The sequence below is a fragment of the Camelina sativa genome, chromosome 9 (assembly GCF_000633955.1).
Source record: "Camelina sativa cultivar DH55 chromosome 9, Cs, whole genome shotgun sequence".
In the NCBI taxonomy this organism is placed as follows: domain Eukaryota; kingdom Viridiplantae; phylum Streptophyta; class Magnoliopsida; order Brassicales; family Brassicaceae; genus Camelina; species Camelina sativa.
Window position 1 is genome coordinate 31,765,946 of NC_025693.1, and position 10,255 is coordinate 31,776,200.

Genomic DNA, 10,255 nt, shown 5'->3' on the forward strand with positions numbered 1-10,255 from the left:
ATACATCAAGTAACTCATGAACATCACCAACACAATTACGGAACAAAATTAGACAAAGAACAAGAAAAAATGAAAACCTGGTTTGCAGAAAACAGAGAGGACAAGCCTCAACGACCCGAACAATAGTCTTGATAAGCTTAGCAGCTTCTCTCTCACTGTAATGACCTCTCTTGACGATCCTATCAAACAACTCACCACCTTCACAGAAGCATTACAAAAACTTACATAAGCAATACAGTCAGGAATCAAATGAAATGATCAATTTGGAACACATGCACAACAAAAACACTAATTTTCCAACAAACTTCAAATAACCCTCAATTCCGATCCAAATCAAAAAACCCTAATCATAAAACAATTTCCGATTCAAACAATTCTACTAAGAAACTTACCTTTCTGATTCCAATTGATTCAATCTGTCTACCGATTTAATCGACTCCTGTTATCAAATTCATCATTTCCAATTGATTCAAGCTTCTGATTCCAAATTCATCGTTTGTCTCGTCGATGAAATTGCAACCGAGAGAGAGAGAATCACACGAAAAAGAAATTAATCGAGGAGGAAATGTTTTTTTTTCTCTTTTGATTTATTATTTCAACCAATAGAATTGGGACACATAGCGCCCCTTAAACATATATTCGGTCTCTTATATAAGGGGAGATCTTCCCATTTTTTCCATTTCTGATTTATTTTTTTTTTCTTCTTTTTAGTTAGAACTCCCCTTAAATTCTCTTAAATCCCCCCGATAAACAAGGCCTTAGCAATTGGTGGTCAATTGGTGGCAACTTGTCCTGTGGGAAGGTTGTTAAAGGGTGGGGACCAGGGTTCGAGGAACGCCTGATGCACCAATAACCTACTGGTGGATTATGTGAGTTAGTCCACAGTGATGGGTTAGGATCGATGCCCTGCAGGGCCAGCCTATGGGGACAACTAGCAGTGAGGCTAGTGGGGTCCACGGACGGGTTGTCACAACTGGTGAGATGTAATCCTAAATACCTGAGAAGAACAAGTTCGGCACATCAAGGTACTACCAAGAATACCATCAAATGGTCCACGCAAATGTTTATGCCATCTCTTGAGCTCCATCAAACCATGGAGGCCTTCACTAGGAGCAAGCATTCTCAAGTTGCGAGAAAAAAGTATATATGATAAATTACTACTTTGGAGAGGACGATAACATAATACAATCTCTTGTTGCAAAGAAGAAATAAGATGAAGAAGGGCTTCTGCTGCATCCTATGTTTCAAACAAAGATCAGTAGCTTATAGACGACCAACTTAAGTTATATCTCTATCCTTTGGACTAATAGTATAAACAGAAACTAAACCTGTTGGCTAGTCAAATTGAAATTTCTGGCATAATCACTCAACGCCAGCATAACTTCACGAGGGTTAGATACATATCGTCTTCTTCCAACTGTACAGAGCTCTGAGGTGAGGTAACAAAAGGCTTACTCATGTAACTATAATAACCATGTTTCAACTCAAAACACACAGTGACATAGAGGAAAACTTACCTTGTAACAAGGCAGATAAAGCAAAAGTAAGAGGAAAGTGTTGGTCCATCTCTCCTGTTACAGTATCACTCGCATCCTCTATAACCCATTCAAGAAAACTCCGGAAATCTTTGCAGCTCGCTAGAGCCTGAAAAGGTCAAATTTTTTACAAATCCTAATTGTACAATTATAAATTCAATCGATCAAAGCATAGCATCAATATTTTTTTTTCTTACATGTAAGATGACGTTGAGGAAACAATTATTGCCGAGGTTTTGCAGACCAGGTATCGAATAACACACCAAGAACCCTAATTTTTCGAACAAACAACAAAGAACCCTAATTTCAAGCAAACAAAATCAAATCAACCTAACAGTTTACCTAAAATCATACTAATGCCTTGATAAATTTACCCTCTCAATCGAATTGATTATTGGTGTTCCGATTGAATCGCCTACTCCGTCAATTCGCCACCGCTACAATCTCCACGACGAGTCAAATCGCCACCGCTACCGTCGCCTCCGATAACATCCCCGCCGATTCAACTCGCCTCCAACCCAAAACTCTACTGATTCTATAGTCTTCGAAACCAGCTCTTCCTTTGGCGGATCGACACTTTGATCGGGAGAGAAGGAGAGAAAGAGAGAAAGAGATAAAGAGAGAAAGAGAGAAAGAAATCGTCTGTCGGGAAAAAAAAATTTTATTCCCTTTTCTTTCATTCTCTTGGACCAACAATAAATGGACATGTTGCGTCTCTTAAGAATGATTTCGGTATGTTATATTAGAGAGCCTCTTCTCTATTTTCTTTACTTTTAATTTATTTTTAACCTACCAAAAATCTAAAAACCCCCTTACAACCCCCGATAATCATGCCCTAAATGCTATAGAGAAGCACAACACTCACTATCATATCACTATGGTCACTACAAACGAACCAACAATCATTGTCAAATGTCCAAGATCAAAGTTTCCTTTTGCTAACAATTAGGCAAACAACTTTGTATATGTTATTGTGTAACAATTTTATGACATGTTTCTGCAAATTTTAACTAATAGTAAAAATAATTCAAAGTTTCATACCCTAGTTAATCTATTTGATTAGATGGCTAGTCTAATTTTTTTGATCACTTTAATTATTTACACCTGTTTGGTTCCAAATCACTAGATCACACATAAGTTTCGAATAAACCCCTTTCAAGTTTCAACTATGCCCACATATCCATAGCTCCTCGAGACAAGGTTATTGACATAAGACAGATCTATGAACAGAGGTCTCAAAAATCACAAAATTCAAAGCTTTAATAATGGGTTTATGAAAATATAATAGAGAAATCACAAGACTTTTCCCTCATGCTAGATATGAGGTCTTAGTCTTGACCAATTGATACAAAATTTTGATTGGTAAAAACTTAAAAAGCTCCTGAAATGAGAAAATTATGAGATTAGCAAAAAACCAAAAAAGGCAAACAAACACGCAGACACAATCAAATCATTTAAAAATCTCTCAAAAGTCAAAACTATACAAATTTTTGGCTTAGCCAATTTATCTCCCATTTCAATTAACCACAACTAAATCCGAGCCGATTCCTTTAAACCGGACATTTTTACCGGTCTGCTTCCTTAACCGGACATTCACCTCAACCAAGGCTCTTCTAGTCTCTTCATCTCCAGGTGTCTCCATCAACAACAACTCATATTCTTGAATCGCGTGTTGCCATTTCTCCAACTACATATATAGATTAAATCCAATTCAAACATTCATCACAAATACAAATTACATCAAACCAGCAAAAAATGCAAAATGCCATTTCAAAATTGGTTTCGACCGGTTAAACTGAGCTTTTGAATACCTTGGCATACGAATCTGCCCTGCGCCGTCTCGCCTTTCTGTAGGACGGCTGGAGACTGAGAGCCAATGTGCAATCTTCAATGGCTTTCTCGAACAGACCAAGCTTAAATCTTGAGGCAGCTCTGTTACATAGCAAGAGGGCATTATAGGGATCCTTCTCGAGTCCTTCCGTGTAAACCACGCAAGCCCCTTCGAATTTTGACGCGTTGAAAAGCAAGTTTCCGCTTAGTCTCGCTGAAGCAACCGCTCTCGCTGTTTTAGCTACCGCGTTTACTTCTTCGCTACTTGGATCCAGTCGAGCCGCTTGCCTTGACGCGGTTACTGCATCTTCAAATCTGTCCAAGAAAGAAAGCAAGACATGAGTAAGTACTCCTCACATTTAACAAGTTAAAAGCCGGCAAGATTTTACATCCCATTTAGACCTGAGCTCCGACAATAAGGAGGTGATGGTACTACAACACTGACCTTCCTACTGCAATGTAGACCTGAGCTCCGACCATTAAGAGGTAAGAAGTGATAGAAAGACCAAAAATCTTTATGAAGCTATCGATCTCGAAGCGTTTTGTTCCTTTCTGGTACACGCTGTACGCTTCCTCATGTCGCTGAAGATGCAACAAAGCCTCGGTTTGTAGCGCATAGACCTTGAAGAGATTGAGGATTATGGGATTTAATTAGTCACTTTTATTATACCGGGTTAGCTAAACCGACACAATTGGCCGATTAAACAGAACATAAACATACTATATTTGGCTCTTTATTAACACAAGAAACAAACATTAGAGAACAAGAAATGAAAGCTAACCCGAGGAGAAGAATCGGCTCCATATGATATCGCAAAAAGAGTCTCTTTCAATGCAACGTTCCATTCCTTGGATCTTCGAGCTTCATCGCATCTCTTTAAGCATTTTATAACATCTTCAACTTGTTCTATATGTTTTGTCTCTGTATATTTTCCAGCTTCGTTATAATGACACAAAGCTTTTTCAACCTCACCCAATCTGGTAAAAAAACAAAACAAAATCCAGGGTGCAGTTTGATACTTAATAATTATATGGTACCACAGAGTAATTATCTTAAATTTACAGGGAGTAATTAGAAAGAAAAATGTGAAGACTCTACCTGAGTTGGAGGGAAGCAAGTCTCTGATGAGCTCTCTCGTAAGTTGGGTTTAGTCTTAAAGCTTCTTCACAAGCATCGGAAGCTTCAAGAAGACGACCGAGACTGATCAAAGCGGCGGATTTGTTACACCAATACGTCGGCGTTTTGGGGTCAGCTGAGATGGCTCTCTCGTAAAACACAAGAGCTTGTGCAAATCTCCCATGACAATACTCTTCGTTTCCCATTCTCTTGAGAGCCTCTGGATCGAGTCTGTAATTCATAGGCTTGCCCTCCCACCGGCTTTTCGTCTGCCGGACGTCAGCTTTAACGGCGGGCTGTGGTTTCACGATGATGTTTCCCATGACGCCGTTAAGAGAGAATCTCTTGCTCTCTGTTCTTGACGAGCCTGACGAAATCGATTTCTTTGCTGAATCTGATGATTTTCTGGCGGAATCTGATGACTTTCTCGGTTGGTTCTCGTCAGAATTTGGCTTTTGTTGCGGTTTCTTGGCATCAGATTTCTTTGGTTGAGAAGAAGTATCGGTGGACACTCTGGGAAGGATTTTAGGGTTTGTAATGGTGGAGGTTGACTTGGAAGGCAAGTTATCTTTTACCCTGTGATCTTTTTCTGGTAAAGAGGGTTTTCTCCGGCGAGGGCTCCAGCTTTGGAAAATACATCCAAGTACACTCTCACAACCCATTTTTTGACCCGTGGATAACTTCTTAAGTTTCGCCATTTTTAGGAAGGAAAGAAAAAAAAAAGTTAAGATAAAAGAAGCAATGTGAAGAGTTCGATGAAACAGAGGAATAAGAGTTTTGTTTTCTTCTTTTCTAGTTGAAGATGAAAGGTGGTTTATGTATTATATATATAAGGCTAAGAAAAGAGTTACAGTGGAGTACTTTCCAAGAAACCAACTTTTTGATTTGTCTGCCTTTTACTATAACACAAAAATCTTGCTTTCGTTTTCTAAAAATCCAAAATTAAGATCTTAATTTGATTTAATGGGGTCGATTCGTTAAAACATTCCTGTTATTGAAATAAAATTATGAATCGGCTGACCCTATCGTTTGATTGTTTTATTGTCTTAATTGATAAAGACGAAAAATGCAAATAGTTTGTTCAAATGTATCTTTGGACCCTAGCGAAATAATAATATTTGTTGTTAGTATCATTATTTCTGACATTTACGGTCATGATTAATACTACAAGGAACACGGAACTTTTTTCACATAGACAATTATCATCATAGAGCACAAAACTCAAAACCTCTAGTTGGACAATTAGTTACGAGCACTAGCAATAGATTCATAATAAACTAAGCAATTCTGTTAGTAGCTGTTGTGCCGTATAATTTATATAGTTTTTGTGGTTGTTTGTTTTGAATAATCTATCTCATATACCTGATTTCAAACTTTTTTTTTTATTACAACTAATCTTAGCAACAGCAATTTAGGTAAACATCAAAATTGTATTAAACATATGGATCCAATGATGACTCCAATTGATGGAAGTATCCTACTGATTTGTAAAACATATTAAATTACCAATCAAATGTTAAACATTTAGCTAGTATGGTATGAATGTGATAAGTGATGTATTCAACGCTTATTTCGTGTTTTAAGATGTGATTTTGACTGAATTTTTTATATGATTTTGTGATATGGATGGAAGTAAGATTTTTCTCTTTTTACCAACTTATGATAATGGCATTAGCCTGTGGTACACTAACAAAAAAAGTTAAGAACCAACGGGTCAATGCTTGTTAGTAGTGCTTTATTAAAGTTAAGTATTGGAATATTTAAGTCTATCCTCTTAAATGCCAAAGCATCCATAATAATATAGTGGGTGATATTAGTATATGGATTGTTACTAACCACCAAGTTATTATCATGAACAGATTCTGCTGAAATTACGCTTAAACCATTAACTTATATTAAACGGGAACCTTTTCTCTTTAACTTGCGACTTGTACGTCCGTTAAAGTGATAACTCATTTTGATATGTATACTTTTTTTCTAGTTGAGATAAACAGAATTTATTGTGTTCATACACTGTCAAAAGAGCTTGTTCGTTCGTGCAAGCCGTCGGTGCCGGCTTTGTTGGGGACCTTCTGTCTCATACGGCTTCTTTCTTTGTCTGTTGTTGTATGTTTGATTTGGCTTTGACTACTTTTTCATTTTTTTGTCCTCCCACCTACACGTATGCCTCCAAATCTTTCATTTATAGATTTCACTAAAAATTCGTACTAAAGAGAAGCTAGAGCAAAAAAATAAAATAAAGGTTCATCTACATAGTGCTTACGCTTAGATATTGGATACGGTTATTTGACTATGACAGTTTTTAACAGATTCAAATCTAGTTCATGACCTATGAGTATGACCTATCAATCAATGATAGATGTTTTCAGCAAATTGGAGTGATAAGCGTAGTTTTCTTTTTTGTTCTAAATCATGGAATGAGAATGTGCTTATATATTTGCCTGCCGACAACTTAGAAAACTCGTGCTAGCTACAAAATTAAAGAAGGGGGAAGACGGATAACTAAAGCTTTTAACAAAGTTATAATGAACCCAAAACTATAGCCACGTCAATAGATTCTCTTAAATCTATCTTTTTCAAAAAGAAATCAACAAAAACAACAAAAGTAGTCAAAAACCAACGATTATAATCGAATAGTTGTGTTTCAAGATTTCCTTTCTCTAAGACTCTAAGAACGCAAACATACTTCCAACATACTATTCATCATAATGTGGCTGTATATATGGACCATATACGACTAGTCTAACATATAAAGCTTTATCCAACAACAAAACAGTATTGATTTAAATTCCGCTACAAAAAATAATAAATTAACTCAATATAATAAAAAATTGCTTGTTTCACAAATAAGTAAAGGTAGTCAATTTCTCTAGATATGCATCTTTAATACTAGTGTATCGTTCTTGAATGTATTCAACTATGTTCTAATTTTTTTTCTCTATTTTATTCACTTATGATACATATTGATTCATTTTTTTACAGTATATATGCATTAAATAAAGACCAAAAAAGAGGACTGATATAGAATATATATACCTAAAGGAATATGTATCTAATAAAGTCACTCGATAAACCTCTACTATACTCAAAGTGCATACATTCTTTTGTATGCAATCCCCATGAGTACTAAAATTTATTATAATTAAAGAATACATATACGACTTCTTCTTTTCTAAGAAATACATGACGAAACTAAAGAGAAAATAGGTAATATAGTGATTGCGATATATTAAATACTTGAAGTCTTTTATCAAAAAAAAAAAAATACTTGAAGTCATCATGCTTGTATGATAGTTTTCATTGTATAATTCATTATATGCATGTAAAAAGAACCATTACACAGTTGGTTTTTTCTTCATAGCATGGATTTTGTACACTAAATTACCAAATCATAGTCATATAATGTTAAAGATGGCAAACAATATGATTGAATCTATGGCGTGTGGACCTTGTAAACGGAAAATAATATATGAAAAAATAAAGGTGGCTTTGGGTTAAAGATTAAATATGCAGAAAGGGCCATCATTTCTCATAGAATTTTGTTTTGTTAAAGATCTTTGAAGAAGAAATCATCATAAATTGCCAAAACAAGTTTAATTGAATATAATTTCTTACTCATACATGCATTGAAGAAGCTAATTAAAAAACGAAATGAATGTCTATATATAATTCATTTTTTAAAAAGGAATCTTAACTAGTATCGGAATATAAGGTCTTATTGCTAGTTCAAACCTAAAAAATTGTCAAAATATTCATAGTTTAGAAGTTTTCGTCATGTTGCTCAACTCGTTCTTATTTGATATTTTAAAATGATAGTGGAAGATGTTGCCAATCGATTTCATAACTGGTTTGGAGAAGATCCTAATATAAAAGCAATTAAAGAAAAAAGGAAAAAAATTGATAAGAGGAAGAAATGTATAGGCACATGATCCAAAGGCACATTGGGACTACCATATATATATGCTTGGCTTCGAAGGGAAAAAGAATAAAAGAAGAAGACTTGCTATTTTTGGATATATCTTCAGTTAGGGTTTTTAGCTTTTGTATAAACAAACTCTTTTACTAAACACGGGCCGTTCGTTGCTTATACACGAATATCATCATCAGTAGCTGGAACTTGGAATATAAGACTTGTTCAAACAGCAGTAAGTGGTAGACTAGGCCCATGTTCGGTCCTTACCGAAAAATAATCAATTATGCGATTCAGGGTCCACATTAGCCCATGATTAACCCCCAAGCCAAGTATACTACTGTATTGAACTGAGTGTTGCAAACTTACAAACTTACAATTACACTCTGTTGGTCTAGAAATTGTTTTTCTTTTTCCCACAACACTAAACAATTTGACTCGTGAGTCGTGAGGAACTCGTGAGTTGTAGTTATATTTTATCATCAGATCATCACTATTAGTTAACAACTTAACATTAGTGTTTAACCAAAACCATTACCGAATATGGGCCTAAAAGAATATTTTGGTTTTTATCTATCACTTATGAAAATATGGGCTTAAAGCCCATAACTTGTAGTCTTATACTAGAAAACAGTAATAAGCGTAAACACGTCAGCAGTGGGACCCATTTCGGATTACCGGGAAAATTCATCGCCTTCTTTGTCAATTCCCACGCGCCACCGTCAGCGACCACGTATTGTAATTGGCTGACACTCCCCACCGTCATCATTGATGATTCACATCCCAAATTTATTTTTCGGGTACGCAATAGACTCGAAGAAAAAAAAGGACGATCGAAACCCATCAAAACCCCAAAAGTTTAGGTTTTTTGTTTGTTTTGTTTTAAATCGGAAAAGATGAAGGCGGAGACGGTGACGCTGATTCTGATTAATCTAGCCGGAATAATGGAGAGAGCTGACGAATCTCTGCTTCCAGGTGTATACAAAGAGGTCGGTTTGGCTCTCCACACTGATCCAACCGGACTCGGGTCGTTGACATTGCTGCGATCCATGGTTCAAGCCGTTTGTTATCCCTTGGCTGCTTACATGGCCATTAGACATAACCGAGCTCACGTTATAGCTCTCGGTGCATTTCTCTGGTCCGCTGCTACTTTCCTTGTTGCCTTCTCTTCCACTTTCTTTCAGGTTCTGTGCTTTTTCCACAATTAAGGTTTTTTGGGTTTATGGTTTGGTTTTAGTGAGATGCATAACCTCTTGTGACATTTCTGATCGAGCAGGTGGCAGTGTCTAGAGCTCTGAATGGAATTGGTCTTGCTCTAGTGGCTCCAGCTATTCAATCTCTTGTTGCTGACTCAACTGATGATGCCAACCGTGGCACTGCATTTGGGTGGTTACAACTAACAGCAAACATCGGTTCGATCCTAGGGGGGCTATGCTCTGTCTTAATAGCACCACTAACCTTCATGGGAATACCTGGTTGGAGAGTTGCTTTCCATATCGTAGGTGTGATCAGCGTTATCGTTGGTGTGTTAGTCAGAGTATTCGCCAATGACCCACATTTTGTGAAGGATGGTGTTGATGTTTCGAATCAACGAGGTTCGAGGAAACCTTTTTGTACAGAGGTGAAGGATTTGGTCCGGGAAGCTGATACAGTCATAAAGATTCGGTCTTTTCAGATAATTGTGACTCAGGGAGTAACAGGGTCGTTTCCTTGGTCTGCTCTTTCTTTTGCACCCATGTGGTTGGAACTCATCGGCTTCTCACACGGGACAACTGCATTCTTGATGGGTCTTTTCGTGGCTGCATCTTCTCTAGGAGGCTTATTTGGAGGCAAAATGGGAGATTTTCTGTCTACCCGTCTTCC

The 10,255-nt window shown here is 36.7% G+C and overlaps 3 protein-coding genes and 1 long non-coding RNA gene across 4 annotated transcripts in view; 1 reads left to right on the forward strand and 3 right to left on the reverse strand.

The window, feature by feature from the left end:
* Positions 1 to 681, reverse strand: part of LOC104713490 — a 3,514-nt gene extending 2,833 nt beyond the window's left edge. The window contains exons 1-2 of the long non-coding RNA XR_755641.2: positions 393 to 681; positions 78 to 198 (exon numbers count right to left, since the gene is read on the reverse strand). This is a non-coding gene — a long non-coding RNA (uncharacterized LOC104713490). The remainder of the gene's footprint in view (positions 1 to 77; positions 199 to 392) is intronic.
* Positions 968 to 1,855, reverse strand: LOC104715877 (ubiquitin carboxyl-terminal hydrolase 27-like; the record flags this gene model as incomplete). Its single annotated transcript, XM_019230089.1, has 4 exons — positions 968 to 1,237; positions 1,329 to 1,429; positions 1,518 to 1,644; positions 1,733 to 1,855. Coding segments are annotated over 4 exons (621 nt in total), but the record flags the coding sequence as incomplete, so codon positions are not given.
* Positions 2,778 to 5,264, reverse strand: LOC104713491 (inactive TPR repeat-containing thioredoxin TTL3). Its single transcript, XM_010430625.1, has 5 exons — positions 4,465 to 5,264; positions 4,148 to 4,343; positions 3,811 to 3,986; positions 3,347 to 3,680; positions 2,778 to 3,222 (listed from the first exon to the last, which is right to left on the reverse strand). Exons 1-5 carry the CDS (start codon positions 5,178 to 5,180, stop codon positions 3,052 to 3,054), a joined length of 1,593 nt encoding a protein of 530 aa, XP_010428927.1. The 5' UTR covers positions 5,181 to 5,264; the 3' UTR covers positions 2,778 to 3,051.
* Positions 8,819 to 10,253, forward strand: LOC104715879 (tetracycline resistance protein, class B-like; the record flags this gene model as incomplete). Its single annotated transcript, XM_010433246.2, has 2 exons — positions 8,819 to 9,576; positions 9,669 to 10,253. Coding segments are annotated over exons 1-2 (873 nt in total), but the record flags the coding sequence as incomplete, so codon positions are not given.